The 21,669-nt window shown below is 41.3% G+C and overlaps 2 protein-coding genes across 5 annotated transcripts in view; both read right to left on the minus strand.

Moving 5' to 3' along the window:
- Positions 1-15,045, minus strand: part of LOC134879774 (protein jagged-1b) — a 38,510-nt gene extending 23,465 nt beyond the window's left edge. For all 3 annotated transcript variants that reach the window (XM_063906276.1, XM_063906275.1, XM_063906274.1), the window contains exons 1-2: positions 14,339-15,045; positions 9,908-10,240 (exon numbers count right to left, since the gene is read on the minus strand). In XM_063906276.1, coding sequence (XP_063762346.1) covers positions 9,908-10,240; positions 14,339-14,488 — 483 coding nt within the window. In that variant the 5' untranslated portion in view covers positions 14,489-15,045. The remainder of the gene's footprint in view (positions 1-9,907; positions 10,241-14,338) is intronic.
- A 3,608-nt stretch (positions 15,046-18,653) lies between these two features.
- Positions 18,654-21,357, minus strand: snrpa (small nuclear ribonucleoprotein polypeptide A). 2 transcript variants are annotated; one of them, XM_063907931.1, is made up of 7 exons: positions 21,287-21,357; positions 20,895-20,975; positions 20,629-20,801; positions 20,361-20,537; positions 19,505-19,681; positions 19,312-19,400; positions 18,654-19,220 (listed from the first exon to the last, which is right to left on the minus strand). In XM_063907931.1, the coding sequence occupies exons 2-7, from the start codon at positions 20,965-20,967 to the stop codon at positions 19,061-19,063; spliced, it is 849 nt and encodes a 282-aa protein (XP_063764001.1). In that variant the 5' UTR covers positions 20,968-20,975; positions 21,287-21,357; the 3' UTR covers positions 18,654-19,060. The 2 variants fall into 2 exon arrangements, with proteins under 2 accessions (XP_063764001.1, XP_063764000.1); XM_063907930.1 differs by lacking the exon at positions 21,287-21,357 and having other exon boundaries at positions 20,895-21,280.
- Positions 21,358-21,669: the final 312 nt, after the last annotated feature.

Below are 21,669 nucleotides of genomic sequence, written 5' to 3' on the forward strand. Positions count from 1 at the left end.
TCTATCTAAACAGTTTCCACTCCTCTACAGAAACAACAACATTTTCAGTCAGATGTCATTCTGATAGATGTGCAGATCTGAGCCTGGCATGGCCGGGGAGAAGAGGGATTTCCCAAAAAACAAGAGATCAAACATCAAAACAAGAGCATTAATCCTGAAGTCCTCCATGTCTTCAAGCTCTCTGGACGTCTCGGCCTGTCCCTTCGCCTGAAGCCTCACATCAATCTAACAGAGCTAAATCTCAGGATTACAGCAGCTCATTCAAACCACTGTGCAGATGTTTGTGATGGCATGTGAAATTCTATTTTATTAAAGTTTTTTTTTCTAAAACCTTGTTCTCGGCTCGCTCCTCCAGTTTCTCAGCCTGACCCCTTCCTCTCCATCCCCACCCCCTATTGGTGCCCCTCGCTCTCCCCCCTGCCATCCCTCCCTCCATCCATCTCTCCCTCTCTCAGACATGGGCAGGGTAGGATATCCCGGCAAAGCCAGGCTGTAAAAACACAGCTCTACGACAGGAAGAACTCCCAGCCCTGAGAGAGGAATTTCCCCTCAGTGCTCACACACTAATGAATACCCACTTACACACACAACCATGCACACGCATACAGACACAAACAGGCATCCAATATTATTGGGCAGATTGCTAATCTTTATTTTTCCACATACAACGCTTGTTTTAGCCCTGAAACTATTTGTCTACTTAATACAATGGAGATTGTAGTTGATAAAATGTGTCATTAGCACTTTATTTTATGGTCTGTAATGTTCTTGTTTCTAGGAAGGAAATATACCATCAGTGTTTTCGTTCACTAATTTAAGATAAGCTGTTGATCTTATGGAAGGATTTAACTCATAAAGGCTCAAATAACTGATTGTTTTTCTTCTTGGGTGCAGCAGAAACTATTAGTGAACACGAAATTCAGATACTTTTAAGATTATATTTTGATTATTATTATTATTTTTTTATTTTCACATCCAGAAGTTAAGGAGCAACATTACAATTATTTTGCAGTTGAGTTTGTGTCTACCTGAAGTTACCTTAATATAATTAACTCGGTTTCTGGTCTCTACCAACTATGAAAACACATTTTCATTCATCATTGATTTTGGACACTTTATTGTTAAATTGTTTGCATGCATGTTCAGCTGACCTGCGGTGCAATTAATGAACTGAAATTAGTACCAAACCACACAGGTTTTTTAAAACTTACTTGGAAATTATTAGAAATAATGTTATAAATCAAAATGTAATTTATTAATTTATTATCAACTGATTTTATCAATTGAGTGACGATGATGTTGTACTTATCTTAGCTCCTTCTACTTTTATGTTACCATTACTGTGTTTCCTGTTCGCATATCTAATCATTTATTCATAACTTTATTTCAGTAATACAACATTTCTACACATTTTAAATTTTCCTAATGGATATATGGTAATGAGAGTATATCTATGTATGTCCAGAGTAACGATTGGGTAAGGGGGCGAGATGCTGTCTATAAATCACGTTTTAATTCATTCGACAAACTAACTGTGGGATGGTAAAACTTTTTTTTTTAAATCCTCAAAATGTCCCAAGTTGAATAGAAAAATATTTTAAATTGATTTAGCTCCCTATTTTAATTATTTAACTCACAGCACTACTAGCCAAATCCAAAAGCCACGAGTACCTTGGTGTACAACCGTTTATAACACATGCCATGTTGCGACATCAGTTTCGATCCCTACCTTTGTTGCATGTCGTACTCCCCTGTTTCATTCTCTACCATTTCTACAATGCCCACTTTTCAATTAAGTAGAAAAAAATAATCCTCACATTTTGCTCGTCTTCTAGGTCCAAATTCATCAGAATTAAGTAAATCCTGCATACAGTAATTAAACAAATGCTCTCAAGCCTTTATACTAATACTGTATAAACATCAAGGTTGGTCAGACAGCAATATTTAAATTGCGTATGTGCACACATGTACACACAGACATCAACATGAAAGTGACTAAAAGACTATTAAACATCCGCTGAATAGACGATGGGGAAAATGTAATAATCAGCAAATGTTTCACACAACTTTTAATATTCATAATCTGCAGCCGACCATTTGCTGTTCCATAAACCTGCCAACTTTCACCCTTTGAGTCAAAAGCTGAAGTAATTACAGCCTCGGATATTTACAAACACAAAAGAGAGCTAACAGAGACACACACAAACATACAAGCGGTTGTCATGGCAGCAGCTTTGCCTGAGCCTGATTGGCCAGCTGACACCTCACCTGCACTGCAAATTATAGAGGGTAACCACAGTAACAATGCCATTACTATTCCAGCTGCAAAGCTCATACAGTAGATAAGGAAGTGTATGTTGTCAGGTTCGTGTTTTGGGTGTAAAGAATACTGAACAAATCTGAGAGGGTTTCATGTGTCAGGTTTATATCCACTACTAAAGAACACAATAAAATGTTCACTTGAGGCTTCCCACACTTCACAATTAAAGCAGCCTAGTGTCGATATGATTATAGTGTTATTGATTGATAATGTGCATACAATAACAAAGAAAAACTAAAATATTTTTCAGGGAGTGGCAGTTGCACAAGAGATTAAGGGGGATGTGACGTAATGGTGGCTAATTTGTGAATTTCTAAAGTCTTTGTAAAATCTATCCAATTCTGGTTAGTCTTCCTGCCCTCAGGTGGGACACACACACACACACACACACACACAAGATGTGGAATGAGACCCCCGGTGTGCAGCAGTCCACCCCACCCTGCTCCTGTGACCCCGTCCCTGTAATTAAATGTGTCTGTTCTCGCATTCTCGGCTTCTCTTCTGCTTTTCTTTCATTCTGGACATAATAAGAAGCCGCCGTTATTTTCCAATCTTCACCATAACTCACTTTCCAGGCACCCACCATCTTCATCATCATCGTGTCCTAGTGTTCTTTCATGCTCTATGTCATCAAAACAATACTCTTATTATTTAGTTAAGAATACAAGAATGTAAAAATCTTTCATTACATGACCTGCAATCAAAATGCTACCTAAGTAAAAGAACAAAGGTATAAACAGTAGATGTTTTTTACAGAATGTATCAAAAGGAAAATCACTCATTCATTCATTAGATTCTGATGCAAAAAAATGTAAGCAGCATTTTACTGTGGTAGCTGCTCGAGGAGAAGTTTGAATCACTACAAATACAGTTAGCTGATTAAGTCCCAACCTAGGGGTCGGCTCCGGCAAAGCGTCACAAGATGTGGTTGTGAAATTTATAAAAACCTAATTTGTTTTGCAACTCTTCTCTAATCTTTACTGTGCGTCTGAAATGTTTAAAACATTAATCTTGTGCTCTCTATATATATATGAAACCAATTTTTCTCTGACCTTAACTGTATGGTTATTTTTGAAACATCCATAACTATGATTTTTCCTTAAACCACATATTTCCCCGTTATAAAAAAGTCAGAACATGTAATAATGTTTCCTTAGAAAAAGGCAATTACGTTGTTTTAAAAGGAATTTACTCTTTGGTGGAACTGGAACTCAGGGACATCAGAAGCGTAAAAAGATCACAAGCTAAGATTGGGAAGTTGAAATAATCAATTAATGAAACCAGCTTTCAGCTGAAAGACTAATGTCGTGGACTATAAGTATCATACTTCCCCTCTGAAACAAAGTGAAGTAGAAATAAAAACAAGACAAAAACTGAAACATAGCACCATTAAAATTGTAAATGATAGCAGGCCTTGAGTTACTCTCCACCACCGTCTGCGTCTCTATCTGTCGGACAGTCACATTCCTGCAGGGTTAATTGAGTTAAGCTAAACTATGCGACTGCTCTAATCACTGTGGAACAACAGAGGCCTCTTGACATGACTTGCCCTCATCTTCAATGTCGCCCTGCCCCATCTCCATCCTGTCCCCTTCATCATCTCTCCCCTCCTTCACCTCCTGCTGGTTATGACCACACTAAAGGGGTGAGTAAGACGTTGTAATACACACACCTCCCTGCCTTCATCTACACCCCCACCCAAAACACCTGTGCCCTGCTCTGACATCATCCACTGAACCCTCTACCCTCTCACTTAATTCTTCTTTACCCAGACTCTCCTCCATTAACTTTACCCGTTTGCTCATTATTTTTTCCACTCTTTTTACCAACGTCCACCCTCCTCACATCCCCCTTCCAAGCCCAGACCGACTCCCCGCCCCCCTTTCCTCCGCCTCTCCGACTTCCGCAGGAAATTACCTTGTCTGGATGCTTCACATCCACGGCTGCACGTGCAGAGAGACACATTATGAGTGGGAAAATAGTCTGGGAGTAGTGTTAACCGTGTGTGTGAACAGTGTGTGTGAGCACTCAGATTTCTGATAAACAAATTACAGGGATCTTACATTTAGAGGATCTAGGAAGAGGGTAATTACTTTTGACTTTCAGAAAAAAAAAGAATGTCAGTACTGAAAGCAATTATATTAAGTTGAACCTAATGTTTTGTATTAAAACTTGATATACTTTCTTTCAACTAACCTAATATAGTGATGTGAAATCTTTTCATAAAATATATTTAATTTAAGTCAACATTTAAGTTTTTCAGTGTAGATAGATAGATAGATGGAAGTAGAAACAGGATAACAGTGATATAATAACACATTGTAAAACAAACTGTAAGTTAGGAGGATGTGTATCTCCGTGGACAGGAATGACAGACTGGAGGCATCATGGGACAGGGTTGAAATCAATAATGAAGACTCTGGTCAGAAAATATTTCCCAATGTAGCAACTCAAAAAATGTTTGTGGTTGCTCCTGTCAAGCTTTGGGCAACACAAGAAACCACAGAGAGAAGAGGGAGGATTCTTGACAGCTACACTATATCTCTGCCTGCCTTGTGTAATCCACCGGGACGTGATGTGGCTGAACACAACTGCAGGGCAGTGACACCGAAAATGAACCGTTTACAATGACAGAGAAAGAGTGAGAGGGTGTGTGTGGGAGAACGTGGGAGTGAAGATATGACAAGAATAGAAACAGATCGAAGGCGAAGAAAGAAAGTCCACTATTTGCAGTGATTACACCTGTGTAGCCATTGAACCATTGTATACTTGCAATCTGCATTCAATGACACACAAAGACATTTAGAGACTGTGATTTCACTGTGATCATGTAAATCAAGATTAATTAGCTTTTTCTCTCCCAATAAAGACACTCCATACCCTCAATCCAATTTGCACACAAATGGAATCATTAAAACATGCGCCCCTTGAGACGTTTCCCCTGGAGTTATTAACTTATCTCTAGGAAACACAAGCTCCCGTTCCCGATGGAACTAACCCTATTTGTGTTTGGTGTGTGTGTTGGCTGATGAATACCTGATCTTTATTTGGGTGTGTCTGCACAGACATAAAGTGTGTGTGTGTGTGTGTGTGTGTGTGTGTGTGTGTGTGTGTGTGTGTGTGTGTGTGTGTGTGTGTGTGTGTGTGTGTGTGTGTGTGTGTGTGTGTGTGTGTGTGTGTGTGTGTGTGTGTATATATGTGTGTGTGTGTGTGTGTGTGTGTGTGTGTGTGTGTACAAGCCTACAGGTTTGTGTGTGTAAACGATGGGCACAACAGTATCAGCGTACATGCTGGTATGCAAGGCTGCGTAGGAGAGTCAATTAGGGGACAAAAGAGAGGGGAGCACAAACGACAGGAGGAGAAAGAGTGAAAGAGAGACTCTGCAGAAAAGAAAGCTCCAACTATTCTGCTCTCCTCTCGTTTCCCTTCACCAACTTCCCCCTCGGCTCCCACACAGTAAGAATGCACAGGTTACAGCTGTGTGTGTGTGTGTGTGTGTGTGTGTGTGTGTGTGTGTGTGTGTGTGTGTGTGTGTGTGTGTGTGTGTGTGTGTGTGTGTGTGTGTGTGTGTGTGTGTGTGTGTGTGTGTGTGTGTGTGTGTGTGTCCTATATGATGTTTTGAAGAGTCTCTAATGATTAGTTTCAGTGGTGGGAAGATACGATATGCATTTACTCAAGTATAGTGTTCACCTGAAATATTGTATATTTTACACAAATATATAGGCCTACTTTTATGGTACAAGATAGGAAACGCCAACAATACGTGGATGATATATTTTCATTATCTGTTAATACTCCACATTAGAAATTTGAGGACCTGTCTGGCAGACTAATACAAAATAGAGCCTGAATTTAAATATAAGATAAGGATTGAATTTTGTGTGTCAGTGATGGAATGACCACTTTGTTTCTTTACGATTGTATTCAAGTGTAAAATTATCCAACTACTCATCAACATCTAACCCATAGAATTACATCTCATTTGATACATCTGTACAAAAATACAATTTGCCATTTCAAAAGAGAGTTATGTGCAAGATGAATTCTTTGCTATGAGGGTGTTAATTATGGGCTCCTAGACATATTTCAGATGTTTCAAGGTTGTGAGAGGTTCCAAGACAGATACCCCTTCGAGACATCTCTGATTATATATACAAACAACAGTTTGAAGCCTTATTAAGTAGCATTTGTAAGTAATTCATAAAAGGGAAAATAATTAAACTAATACAAATAATGTTTTATATTATTAACAATAAATCATTCCCCCCTCAGATTCATCGCATGAAACTATTGTGGGGGCTTAACCACTCAATGGAACTGGACTAAATTACTGAACCATAAAAAGTAATTAAATATCGTTTCACCTCTACCGCCTACAGAAATTAGTACAGTACGCACTGATGCATCTGTATTAACATCCTCATTATGTTTAATATAATATTAGTCATATAGGCGCTATTTTACAGTGCATTGTATATTTTGCTGATACTAGTTATTTGAAATATAAAACATCTTTTTGAAGAAAAATGTTGTTGTTGTACTAGACTTTTAACTTCAACAATGGATATGAATACTTCTACAGTAACACTTCTTCAGTATTAATGAATTCACTTCAGTTTTCTACAGATTAAATACAGAAACAAAGCAGCAGCAGCAGCAGCAGCAGCAGAATAACAGTAGAGCAGACAGACTGATGAGACTCCAGCAGCTTCTCCTGAATGTATTTGCATGATGGCAGCACTTTGCATGCTGAATGAATTCAGGCCACTGTGAGAAAAAGTTCCCTGAACATCATCTCACTTCAGAGGAGCTGCTTTGTTCACCCAAAAGCATCGCAATTATGTGCACCTGTTGTTTAGTGTGTTTCTTTGATAAAACAGAAAGAGAAGTTCCAGTAAGAACTGTTTACATTATCTAAAATCAACCTCTATATTCTACAGAGTTGAAAGCAATATTTATTACAGTATAAAACAATAGAGCTGCTTTAAATGGATAATGCACACATCACATGCTCTCAGTTTGATGTGAGTCTTTCTCAGGCACAGTCAGCTATGGCCTCTGGCAGTGAACCTGAACATGAATGAGTTTGAACACTTGACATGTGGATTATAAACAGGGACATCACTCATTCATTTCAAGTTAACAGTATAGCACCAATCCTATTGTGATTTGTCAGAGGTCATTTTTACAAAGAACCAGACCCTGATGGACTACTTCTGAAGGACAAAAGGTCAGGAAATATCAGATTAAGTTCCCACATCATCAACGTCTTGCACTGGATCTATAGACGTAGAGGAATAGGCTCCACCTGGTCATTATTCTGCACTGTGCCGCTTGCCTCTGCTTCTTTATTCACTGACTGTAACAGGAACAAACTGAGCGCTTTGTTTTGACCCATCATCCAAACAGATTCAACAGTGAAACCACCAACAGAGGAACGGCTTGAAGAAATGAACTCGCATTTATGAAGTCTTTGAACTTTTCCTGTTCCAGCGGAGACGCTGCAGCTAAAAGATCCCAGACCCCTGAGTGTCTGAGATTCTAACGCTGAGGTCAAATTGAAGTCACGTTCTGTGACCAGGGGGCAAAGCTACATCAGACATATCATATCCACTATTAATGTAATTTTGATGAATTCATGGAGCATAATTTACTGGCCGTACTTTCAAAATGAGGCAACTTTGAAATTTGAGTAGCTTTAATGATGAATAATGCACACAAAGTACTGTGACATTTCTTTAAAGTACATCCACTGAGCATTTACTGCTACTCTCTAACTGAGTGGTTAGTGTGGGGTTACAATGGGTAAGCTTAGCTTAGCATAAGGACAGGGTATTGGATCTAACTGACTGGTAAAAAGTGAGACATCAGCTCATGGTCTGGGCTTTAACCAGAGCAATCAGTGCAGACTTACAGAAGCCTAACAGGGATGAACTCCCCCAACCCCCGTTTTCAATCTTGTGGCATTAGCCTACACGCAAAACAAACAAACACAACGAATTACAACTTTGCTCACATTCATAAGCAAATACAGACACGCACATATGACTGCACATTTCCCTGATGAGATTAGTGGTAGAAAGACATAAAGAGCAAGTAGGGAGGGAGGGTAGGGGACAGAAAGAGCTCACCTTTCCTCATAATGACTACGCTCACCTGTTCATCCCCTCACCTGGGGCGGGGGGATCACTGCCTCTCTCCCTCCCGCCTCCTCAACCTCCCAGATATGGTCAGATAAAGCGAGTCTTTCAGCCTAAAAAGCACTGACGCTTAGTCCCAGCTCCCTCTTTCCCCCTGCAGCCCAGCCCTGAAATTGATCCAGGTAAGCTTTCTGACGGAGAACTTTCTCACACTCCTGAACCTGCCAATCATACACCTCGAGAAATAGTGATGACACACACACAATCGCAGTATGCATGCATCACACACACTGAAGTGCACACAAAAACAAACTGTACACAGATAAGGGAGATAATTGGCTCAGGGACAGAGAGTCTCACAGGTAAATAGTAGATACTAATCAAGAAGAAGAAACCTAAGCCAAATGTGTGTTAAATTCTTGGGTGTGTGTGTGTGTGTGTGTGTGTGTGTGTGTGTGTGTGTGTGTGTGTGTGTGTGTGTGTGTGTGTGTGTGTGTGTGTGTGTGTGCGTGGTCAGGTCAGCAAAGGATACATTATGAGTTTGTGTGTGTGTGTGTGTGTGTATGTGAGTGTGTGTGTGTCACGCTCTGAAGCTTCACCTGGGTTTTGTGCCATATTAGGACATTATTACACCCCAAAATGAGTTGAATTACAGCCATGAAGTCTTTTGCTGCCATTTCTGTGATACTGTCATTACGAGGAAGGAGTCAACCATGCTGCGAGCGATCAAAGGCTAAAAGAAAGAAATATAGAAAAAACTGCAGAAGAAAAAACAGCAAACAAAGCTTCCGCAATCCCCAGAAAAAATTGTGGCTTGCTCCTTCATGTCCTTGCCAAGTCGCTTTACAGGGATTCTCTCTTTCTGTAGTATTTGAATAGTCAATATCTCCCTCTTGGCAACTCTTGCCTCTGCTGTGCTAATGGAAGATTAATTGGTCTGCTTCTTAATAAGGACACAAGATGGAGCAGCCAGTAGCCTGTTGTTGAAACGAAACGGAGATTGTTCGATAAGCCCCAAAGGAAGCAAACAAAACAGCAAAAGTTTGTAACTTAAGTGCAGAAAGTTCAGGAAGGATGGAGTAAAGGAAGGAGGAAGCAGACAGACTAACTCTGAGGAGATCAAGCGATGAAAAACATAAATGCCTGATGCAAAATCATCTTATTTAGAAATTGACAGTCTAAACTGTTCCCAGCCTTTATGTCTTGCTACCTTTGACTTAAACAATGATGTACTGTGATCCCTCAGTTATTATGGCCTCTCTGTGAATAAAGGGCTAATTATGCTTCCTAAAATAGGTGTTTCTGTTCCATGCAAAATGTGTTAAAGTCTGAACTCGTCATTCGTCATTGTTATTCCTGCCTCGCTCAGTTTGAGTGTATTGTTGTAGAAGCTTAGCCTGTTCCCTTGGTAACCATACTGATAAGGGGCACTGCCCCCTGTACTTACTGGCCATGCGTACTTGAAGGGAATGACAATGTGTCCATTAGTCCCATCCTCTCCTCCTGCTGATCCTCCCTCGTATCCTCGGTGGCGGAGCGTCTGGGAATTTCCACCAAGGATCCCAGTGCTGCCCGACCCGAAGGTGCAGGCTCCAGTTGGGGCGACCCGGGCCTGGTACTCCTTGAGGCAGGCATGGAAAATAGTGTCACATTGGTCCCTGGCAGAGCAGCGTTGCCCTCCGCTGGCCTGGAGGTCGCAGCAGTCTCCCGTCTGCAGAAGTCCAAGGGGGTTCTGGTAGTAATAGATCTGAAGCTCAAACATTCCGACTGCACACACTGCCTGAGTCCAGAGAAAGGAAAGGAAAGGAAAGATTTACATTCATATGTTATTAAACCACAGCAGTGCAAATTAAAACCCGCTATAACAATGATAGTTCTCATTAGTATGTAGTGATGCAAAATCAACAAAAACCAAAAGGTGATTTAAATGTGTGTGTTATTTAAGGATTTGTTCAAATTCAGGTTGTTTTAGTCAGGTGTATCTGAGAGGTGCCTGAAATAGTTGCATCAATGGTGGCTAACTGTCTTTATTGCCAAGTTATAGTTTGGGTTTGAGTTTAAAAAATTTGATGATTTTTAAGTGTTGCAAAAGTTGGTTAACTATAGAAATGGCTAGAAAGTATTTCATAAAGTCATGAAAGCAAGTAGAACAGAAGCCTCCAAGTGGACGGGATTCATGTCTCTGTTTGACAGTAAGTGTCAAATAAATAGTGCACCATTTTAGGAAATATGTTTATGAGCAGATTTTTGGGTGGAAAAAATGGCAGTAGAACGGAGGATTCGAATGAACTCCTATTTTTATTGGAGCAAATGGGTTCAGAGCACCAGACACACACAGTGAAATTAGGGTACAGCACGTTACATTCAAAATACAAATCAACACCCCATACTTGGTCCATTTGGGGACTTGAATCAGCTGCACTCCAGTTCCTCAAGTCAAGTTCTTACAGAATGAGCTTCTGCCGCCTGTCAATAGGAATAGTTTCCACTGTTTTGAGTCTTTAACCTAAGCTTGTGACTTCAGTGAGGACATGAAGAACTTCATAAAGTGTGAGCAGACTTTCATGTTTCTGCACTTGTATTTCTACGTATCTCTAGTTCTGGAGCATGCAGGCACCTGTCTGCGTCCTGTGTACCGTCTGTTTGTCAGTATGTAACAAAACAACAGCCTTCACATAGCAAGTGTGATACAGAGGGAAAGAAGAAATGAGGACATAACTTTGATTCCCACAGCTCTGACACTGACCTACAATAGAAGAAAAATATATTTTCTATCCAAATCTTGCAGATCCTGCAATACTCTTGGTTATTTAATCCTTTTTATCTCTCACCATCCTTGTCTTTCTTTTTTCGCTCCACCTTTTGTTTCACCACCACTCCCTTCTTATTTCTCATTCTCTCTTCCCAGGGGACGATGGCACTGAGGGGACACATCCTCTCTTCTTTCTCTTTGTGGTAACAAGCTGTAACGCTCCTGTCATTTCTCTTTCTGTGGTTATCCAAAAAAATGCTGCATTGTTGCCATGCTCCTTTTCATCGGCCTTCCTTTCTTTACTGTGTTGCCTTACTGTTTGAATATGGGTGGAGGGGACACGCAGAGTTAGCAAGACCCCCAGGGAGTCTCAGAGCACCGGGGTCAGGTATGTGCGTTACTGCATGTGTGTGGTTGTGTGTGCTCCTCTCTGTCTGTATGTCACAGCAGAGTTAAACAATGGCTTTGGCTTCTTACAACAACTGCAACAACAAATAAAATGAAGCCACTGTTATCTCAGTTTGACACGAAACCTCAATTGATGAATAAATCTGAATAATTCACAGCTCTTTTTGGCATTCTGGCAAAAACATTGGACTTAATTATTGCTCATTAAATCCAAGAATCAGAATCATGCATCCCCCAGTGGTGTTGTGCGCTTCATCGTGGACAGTAATCACTACGACCAACAAGCTCTCGTGTGTCTACTGCCCGACACTGAGCCGGAACCTCAGTCGCCCCATTGTGTTTGGTTAGCGTGTCCCTCTCCTACCCCTGTCCCGGAGCAGAGAGGGGGTGAGGTGGGAGGGGACAGGGGGATGAAGGGGGGGGGGGGGTGAACCAGTCTACATCAAAAGGCTTGTGGAGATACAGTGGCGCTCATCACTCTACATCCTCCTTTCTTCCTCTCCTCCTCTCACTGCCCGAGCCATTCCCTGCATACCAGCATTTCAGCGCTCAGTCTGACCAGAGAGAGAGAGGGAGAGAGGGACAGAGAGGGGCCGAGCCAAGGCTCAGACCGTCTCTGCAGGAGAGAGCTTTGGGCAGTTTGAGGATCACTAAACCCAAAACTCAGGGTGGCTCACAAACAAACCCTTCATCTAAAGATATTCACGTTCAGTAAGTGAACCCTGTTTCACTGCGAAAGGCAGGAGGGACCTTTATAAGACAGTGCAGGAGCTTGAACAAGACCAAAGAGTTAAAGGAAGTGCTAAAAACTATAAAAACTCAATTATAAAGCATCATTTCCTCTTTTAAACAAAATGCTACAGACTAGATTAACAGCTGTGGGGCTTTAGTTCACATTACACTTCCAAATGGTACAGAGCAAACGAGCAGGATGGAAAGGAAAGCCTATCATTTATTGTGTGACCGAAACAACTCTTTGATGAAGTTATATAGTATACAACCCCAGCTTGTCTATTAGAATCAATTTTGATAATCGATTTATAACTTAGGTATTTTTTCATGGCTAAAGATTGTTGTACCAAGCATTTCAAATATGAAATATTCCTGTTTGTCTTCATGTTATATGATAGTAAATGAAATGTCTCTGTTAAGAATTACTTCACAGACAATCATGCTTTCTTTGGATGTCACCAACATCTGATGTCACCAACATCTGTGTGGAATTGTGTTTGCATGTATCTATTTTCTGACATTTTATGGACCAATTTACGAGGGAAATTCTTACCCTGGTAAAAATAACATGCTCTATCTTTTACAATGATTTTCTTTTTCAGCCTTTTTTTAAATCTGGCAAAATTAAAAATATTTTGTAAAGTTGAATCATGTTGTCACAGTATCGCCAATGCCCTTTCACTGCCTTGGAAGTTGTAAAACTGAACAACAGGCAACATGAAGTGACCTCTGAAGAGTCAATAAGCTTCACTTGTGAATTGTTCTATTCTGAGAAGGGTGCCTTCATTCACATGGTCTCTTTTCTTCTGTGTTAATCAAAAGTCCCCAGCAGCAGCAGCTAGGGGATGCAGAGTGTTTCTCACTGCAGTGCAGTCAGAGAACAGAGGGAGTGGAGTGTGTTGTTCTTTAGTTGCGAGTGGTTGCAGAGGTGCAGAGAGAGAGACATGCAGAGCTGCCCGAACGTTCAACATTCACACGCCCCAGAGTTTATTCTGCTGTGGCCTCGGGCTCCACACACACCCAAGACACAGATGCTGGATGTGAGCTTAGTGTTTAGAGAAAACACGCACACACACGCACGGCACACACACACACACACACACACACACACACACACACACACACACACACACACACACACACACACACACACACACACACACACACACACACACCTCTGGGCATGTTTTTTCTATTGCTGAGTCCTGTCACAAATCATAGGCATGATGATCAGGCCAGCAAAAGTCTGACAGCTCAAAGGGAAAAAAGGGGGATTTTTTTTTGTGATTTTGCACCTTCTTGGCTAATATTATGCTGGCATAGAAAACAAAGCTTTTGATGCTGCCATGACTATGCTTGTATCCATGAAGTAGTATATGCACAACATAGAGTATACATCAATGCAACCATGAGTCAAAGACAGCTGGGAATTTCAAATCATGTTTTAAAAAGGCAATGCATCATCAAGCAAACGTGCTAAAGCTTGAGATGCAGAGAAATGCAGATGGTGTTATTCACTTATTAACCATGGGGAGTGGACGCCTGGCAGAGGATGTGTGGTGTCTTATTAAAATGCTGTTTATTCTCCATTTTTCCACTGAGGAGCCATTACAGTCCTACAAAACAATATAATTTATATAGCACTGAAATTCCCGAAATAACATTATTGGATTTGTGTGTCACAGAGTTGATTATGCTAAAGTATTTTAATTTCTTTGTTGTTATTTACACTCAGTGCTTTAAAAATAGGATTATAGTAGTTATCTTGCTGCGTGGGATAACAGACAGCAGCGCACTGATACAACAGGTGGGCACAGCGCCATGTAGGAGCAGAACGAGGGCAACACAAAGAGGGAACGGACAGTGTGTAAAGACTCCATTATTGACTGTGTTCAAACAGCTGTGATAAGCAATACAGAATGAACAACGTGTAAAAGTCAGCTCTGGAGGTTTAAGTACAAAAATAGCACTTAATCAGTGGCTTACCTGGGGTTGTATCGTGAGCGCGACGAGAAAAATCACAGTCCGCTGCAGGTGGAGGTGTCGCCGGGGTCGGTCACTCGTCATCTCCGTGATCTTTCCACTCCCGTTTCTTGGATAGAGTCGAGTTATCCTGTGCGCTCTTGTGCTCTCCATCCCTGCGTCAGAGGGTCGGGAGCAGTGCTGTGCGCTTTGGCGGTGGTGATGTCCCCCTCCTCCTCCCTACTTGAGTACGACCGTCCGCCCAGCTCTCACCCTCTCCGGTCTTAAACCCTGCAACTCCCGCAGAGCCACTTCATCGCGCCCAGGTCTGAGAAACCATCCCCCAGCCGACGACCCTCAAACACACACCTGAGTCCAGGGTGGATCTCCACTGGGAATGGCACATGCACACACGGCACAAAAACACACTCCCTTTACGCTATATTCCTCGTACCATCTGCGTTAAGAGGCTTTAAGGGTCAAATCTGCCGGCTCACTTGACTTGACTCTCATCCCAATTAGCTCACACTCTCTCCCTTCTTCAAGACTGATCCAGACACAAAAACAAAAAGAGACACCCTAATAACATCAATTTGTATATCCACTCCCTGAGTGGGAGAAAGCAGGCACCCAAGTGGCGTCTCGGAGCGGAATGAGTCCACTTTACGCTCTTCTCAACGAAGCGGCTGGTTGGTCATTTGTTAACCCGATACGAAGCCCGGCGGCGACAGTCAGTGTGGACAACAATGAGAGAGAGAGAGAGAGAGAGAGAGAGAGAGAGAGAGAGAGAGAGAGAGAGAGAGAGAGAGAGAGAGAGAGAGAGAGAGAGGGTGTGTCCTGGGCAGGCAGGGTAAATCCGTCTTTCAGCTCTTGTCCGGATGGTTCCCAGTGCGCACCGATACGATCTCTCTTTCTCCCTCTCCTGTTTGCTGACCAACCCAAACTTTTGTAGCTAAATATAAGTATCCTAGCCTATGTCACATGTACACATGGGATTATCCTAAAAGCGTTTCAGTTTTCCTCTGTGGGTTTCTGTTTCCTCTCTATCCTTTGTGCCACCTCTCGGGTCCCTCTTCTCCATTTTCAGACCTCCGCTGTCCCCGGCTCGCTTCAAAGCACGCACCGCCGTGCCAATTAACTGCTTTGCACAAATTCGTGCAGGCTCGGGTGGCCTCTGAGTGGGGAAGTTTTATAAGCGATTGAAGTAGTTGAAGGCATTCAGCTCTGCTATACGGATGGAGACATTTAAGTTATTCACACATATGTTTACCATAAAAATCCTGGATCAGACAGTTTGTTAGCTTTGTAGAGTTTTTACACGCAGTCACAACACACTTGGCACAGGTAGGCCTATGAACGCACCCACCCAGCAGCCGTGATATTTTATTAAATGATCCTCATACCCACATTTATGATTAGACTTGTTCGAACAGCTGCCAGCCTGCACTGTACGCACATGCCGCTGCTTAATGATGCCACAGGCTATGACATATTAATCGGCTGAGCTCAAAAATATAAGAGAGAATTGTAGGGTGAATACTTTCAGTCTCTTGGCATATTTTCCACATCTGACTTCCAGAGCTCGTCTTGTTGTATCTGGGATTTCCGCACAATGTACCTTCTTCATTGAGGAGGAAATCTAATGAGATGCTGCCTCCCTCCTCCACATGCTTGTTGCTCAAGAGCTTCCCTGACAACCGCTGGTGTTTCTGCGGCCCGGCCCTCTGCAGTGACCCCGGAGCAGAACAGAGGGCCCTTAAGGAGCACAGGGCTGATTTGCATAGCGGGGCAGTGACCTTCAAACACGAGTTGAATTTTAATCACCCATCCAGAAACAGACATTAGTGGGCCTGCTGTCTGACGTTCACCTAAGAAAGACCAACATCACCTATAACCAAAAACCTGCAACCTCTGAACTCACTGTGAGAGGGCATGTCCCGCGAGTTGTGCATCTGGCACCATCTAATGGTCATATTGTAGTGGAGTCTAAGGAGATCATTCACCATGGTCTGCGATAGAAGACTAGTAATCCACAAAACAAAACCAAGTTCAGGAGCATTGTTTACCTCACAGTATGAGTTTGTATGATGGCGATCAGCTAGCTGCTCAGTGGTTTAAGGGGTTGATCACTGAAAGCAATAACTATCTAGCACAAACTGACTATTTTCTAGTTAAGTGATTGTGTTTTGGCATGATTATTCATATAGTTTAATATAATATATATTTAGTAAATAGTACAATATTTCCCGCTGACATTTAGTGAAGTAGAAGTAAACAGTTGTACCTAACCTTAGTGAATGTACATTCTTACTTTCTGCATCTGTATAAGTTAAACAAATGGCCTTTAAAGGGGAATATGACCAACAACGCTCGTGACAAGCCATTATATTTCAAAGACATCTCATAGATGCAGATATGCACTGTCACAAGCTGATTTTTGATCTCACTCCCACACATAACCCACTGGGTAAGTAGAAATTGCCTTTCAGTCCCTGCAACTGAGAGATCACTGTGTTGGTGAATGGGAAGGCACTAGGCGTATTGCCAAGAGCATGCGACACACACACACACACACAGCACCCTGGTGGCTAAGGTCAGCGCTTTCTCAAGGCAAAATAAAGGAGTGTGGAAAGGCTTGGGAAACTACTGAAGAATGTGGATTTTTGTGTACTGTTTAGCTGCAGTGAAGACAATTACTCAGGGCACAGTTTAAGTCCACAACAGGGGACCCTGTGTGCGCAGGGCACAGTTGATAGTGCGAGGCTAAATTAAGCTTTTCAGGCCCAATTCACACATCACTCCGCTCCACACATGAATCCAGCCTTTGAGAGGTGGTGGTGGTCCTTATTGGACTTTAATTACTACAGTGTGGGACGGCCTTTGAGGATACACTGCAAAACACACAGCAGGCATTTACTAATTGGCAAACTCAAACAATTGTAACCATTTGCATTCATCAGATAGTTGTTCAAACACAATTACAAATCACAGTCCCTAAAAATGTCTAACCAACATAACTATAACTTCGAAGTTCTTGCACTTCACTTGAGTAATTAAACCTAATGCTACTTTTTATCTTGCTCCCATTGCATTACAAAGTATATTACTACTATTCTGACTTTTTATGTTTATCCACTTTAATTACTGGTTACTTTGCACATTATCATTTCAAAAAATGAACAGTACCGTACAAATAACAACGCAGCTAAACGCTATACTTCCAACTTTTTTAATAATACATAAAATGATCTCAACTCCATTAAACGTTTTTAAATGATTCATCAAATATAATCCATTAAAATAACCCTTGCATGTCAGGTGGCCCAGCGCACAGCGTCAGTGTAAAGCAGTCACTAAAATGACCAAATGTTATTAACGGTATGCTTAAATACATTTATTAAGTGAGCAGCTCAATCATTTATAACCAAACATTTGTTTTGGTTCGTGACTTATTTGGCCTGAATAACAAAAGGGTGAGGGAAATACTGCGATACATAACTTTTTGGCAAAGCAACTGATGGCTGATTACAAACCAGTAAATGATGCTGTAGAATTCATATTTGAAGTAATCAGTCTCAATATGAATAAAGACCCAATCAAAAATAACGTTTGTTCAGAAATGTAGTGTATACTTAAAAAAAACAAAACTTGAATGGGACTTTAATTGGTTTGCTTTACAAGCAGAAGGGTTATGATGATTTGTATGGAGGTCAATGAAGCTCTGAACAACGTGGTTTGATTACTAGACTAGTCAAAATCAGATTTTTTTCTGAGGCCAAATAATTTAATTGTCTGGAACATAGAACTTTTGTGAACAATCTGGGTGGTTTTCAGATTGAGTCAAGTCAAGGACTTGAGTTAGATGACACTGGTGTCCTTCTCTCCATCTTTAAAATTAATTTTTGAGTCAATCATGCATTATAAAAAAGAAAACTACATGATTAACCTAGCTCTACAAGAGGACAGAGCCGGCCATTTAAAGTTACGTACATGCAAAGTAATTTCCCCAAATAATCAATACTGTGTGGCTAAAGACATTTCAAAGATTGTATATGGAGTTGCCTGGACTCACAAGCCTATGCATACATGTAGTTCCCAATATAAACCTTGTAAAAAAAACATTTTTGCAGGTCACTTGTATGTTCAGCAAAATTCATGACAGCAGGGAAGTGGGAACAACACTGTTGAAACAGGGTTTAGCCCAACCATTCTTTTACCCACCTAACCCTGAGCAACACTCCTCAACGTCAGAGATAGAAGTAGGTAGGTTTGTAGCACCATCTATTGGCCTAAGAAGAACTCCAACTGAAACATAATCACATGAATAGGTGAGGCAAAGCACTGTTTCAAAGAGAATTCATTTTAATAGCAAAAAAAAGAACACAAGCGCCAGGTACAATGTCTGGTAGACCAGACCCTGGGTGCAATGCTTCATGACACACATTTAAAAGAAAAACAGGTGATGCATCAATTTGTTCAGGGATTTGTAAAACACAAACAAACAAAACAATCCAGGAGCCGATACTGCTCAGAACAATGAAGAACTCTGTCAATGTACCTGAAGTTGTCAGTGTGGAACAATAAAACAGCAACTTGATGCAAACAAATACTTACATGTAATCCTGGACAAAGGAATAATACAACTGCTGAGCAAATGTAATTTACTGAAAATGTATTGGTCCGGATGACTGCTGTACATTAATAAAAGACCATGTAGCATTGTTCAAAAAGACTGGACTGGAGGAGTTATTTTTTAGCAAATGAGATTTTCATGGCATTTGCTTGTGTGATCTTAAAGCCTTGCAGTGCGTCTCGTGCAGCACCGGCCTGCACTTCAGTCTCAAACTCCACAAAGGCGATGTCGTGGCGACCGGGGACCAGTCGCACCTCCTTGAACCCGGGGAACCTAAATAGACAACAATACAGTCAGGCCTCGTAACAAATAAGACAAACAGGAAAGATGCAAATCAAAATGCAGAGTACGAGTTTTTACGGACTGGTTGAAGAGCATGGAGAGCATGAGTTCGTTTGTCTCCTCTGGCAGGTTGGTGAGGAAGAGGATGTGATTGGGAGGATTTTCTGCAACCTGTGAGGATAAAAACATATCATAGATCAGGATAGACCCACCATGACAAATGGATGACATATTCATCATTCATAATGACACCATGCTATGTCAGATAACACTACCTGCTGTGGCATTTGTCCAGGCATCTGGCCCGGCATCATCTGGCCAGGAGGCATGGCGCCAGGGGGCATCTGACCAGGAGCCATCCCCGGAGGAGGCATCATGCCAGGAGGGGGCATATAAGGCGGCTGGCCAGGGATGTGCATCATACGGGGAGCCTGGCTCATGGGGGGCATTCCCTGAAGAGTGAAGCACATGTCAATAGCTGTGAGGACCTTTTCCTACTACCTTATCTTCAGTTTGCCCCTCTTAACACAAGCAATGGGGCTGTATGCCACGGTTTAGTGGCTGCTCCAGAATCTGAAGTTCATTGTGAATTGTTTCATAACATAACTTTAAGAATGTATAGACAGGGGGCAATAAAGTTAGAAAATATGTTTTGAACGGGGCTGCAATTCAATTATTTTTGACATTTTAATAAAGTTTGGCCTATGAAATAAAAAATAAACACAACTCAAACCATTAATCAAAATAGTTGGTGATTCATTGATAATTAGGCAATATTTTCAGCTTGGGTGTTGCCGCTAAAGCTGGAGGCCCACCCTTGCCTCATTTCCTAAATACTGATTTACTTTTGTTAATCATGTAATGAGTGAGTCTCACTATGCACGTTTTAGTAAGGTTTCATGTTTTTTGGCACAAAGCCAACTTCTACTTTGTTTGGAAAAACACACGCCATTAGATGAAACAAATTGACTGGTAACAAGGAAAAATAAAAAATCTTTGATTCAGTTGCAGTACTTGTCCAGGAACCAGGATTTCACAATAGTTTATTTCTCTTTCTACATTAATACTCTGGGTCACTTGTGAATACTTGTGAAACCGTACAAATCCTATTGCCAACAGTGCTTTACTTACAGGCATGGCAGCCGGTACTCCAGCAACCATGGGTGCAGCAGCTCCTGGTACCCCCTTCTTAGCTCCAGCTGCATCAGCTCCCTTGACCTTTTTCTCTTTCTTTTTGCGGTCACGCTCCACAAAAGTCCCCTTCATTTTAGCTATGATGTCAGAGTCCATCTTGGCATATTGGATACGCTAGTAAGAGATTTTGAATTGTGGTCAGTCATAGGTTTTAACCTTAGTAAAGCATTGCATTCGTCTGGTAATCAATGTGTGATTAACCTACCATGGGCTTGTCATAGAAAGGAAATCCCTGCATGGATCTTAGAGCATTTGCAGCGCTGTTGACTTCTTTGAAAATAACAAAGGCCTGACCCTTCATCTTTAGGTATTGTGCCACCAAGATGTCCAAAATCTGTCCAAACTGGGAGAAAATTGCGTACAGCGACTTTTTCAACTCTGCAAAAAAAAAAGAGCATTTTTGAGAATCCATTAGTTTCGTGCAATTTAAGCCAGAAACTGGAGGCTATAAAAGTACATCAAATACATTACCATCTTTCTTGATTTTCTCATTCAAATTGTTGATGTAGATTGTATGATTGAGCCGTACATCCGGAGCTGCCATTTTCAAACCTGCATATAAGTTAACAACTTAAAACATTTGTTTTAAAGCAAAAAGAAGAACAACCAATGATTAGCCGCTAGGCTAACAAGCTAACTTGAGTAACGTGTGGTGAACGTTAGCTCAAAGGCTATCTACTAGCTTTAGCTTACTTTCTGAAGCGTACTATCTATGTTTATCTAGTCTATTCTATATGTCCTGATTCCCCACTCTGTCATAGAGACGTCCACATATAGTCACCTAATCAACAGATTGGTTTGCTAAAGGTCTAGATAACAAAAAATAATACAAAAGTTCAGCTCGATTTCGAAGAGATATTCACCTCGGATGAATGAAAATCTCGTTCTCACAAATCCCGTTCTCTGTTCTCGCGTTAAGAAACAAGGTGTTCGACAACACTTTGTGACCCAACACATTTTGTGACCACCTCAAACGTTTTTTATTAAAAAATGCTATACATATTTTAATAGTCGCTATGACTGAACGTTGTGCCACCATATTGTTTAGGTAGACCAACACGTTTTGATAAATGGGTAAACTATTATATGTTAAGATACAGAGTTACAACCTCTTGGAGGGACATCATTTAATAGCTCAGGTCACTGAATGTGGTGTAACACCGGTCCCTGCAAACATTATTATAGCGCACTGTTTCACATTTTTTAATTGTTTGTCAAACTATTAATACTCAGCAACACATACCTT

The sequence above is a fragment of the Eleginops maclovinus genome, chromosome 18 (genome assembly GCF_036324505.1).
Source record: "Eleginops maclovinus isolate JMC-PN-2008 ecotype Puerto Natales chromosome 18, JC_Emac_rtc_rv5, whole genome shotgun sequence".
NCBI lineage: Eukaryota > Metazoa > Chordata > Actinopteri > Perciformes > Eleginopidae > Eleginops > Eleginops maclovinus.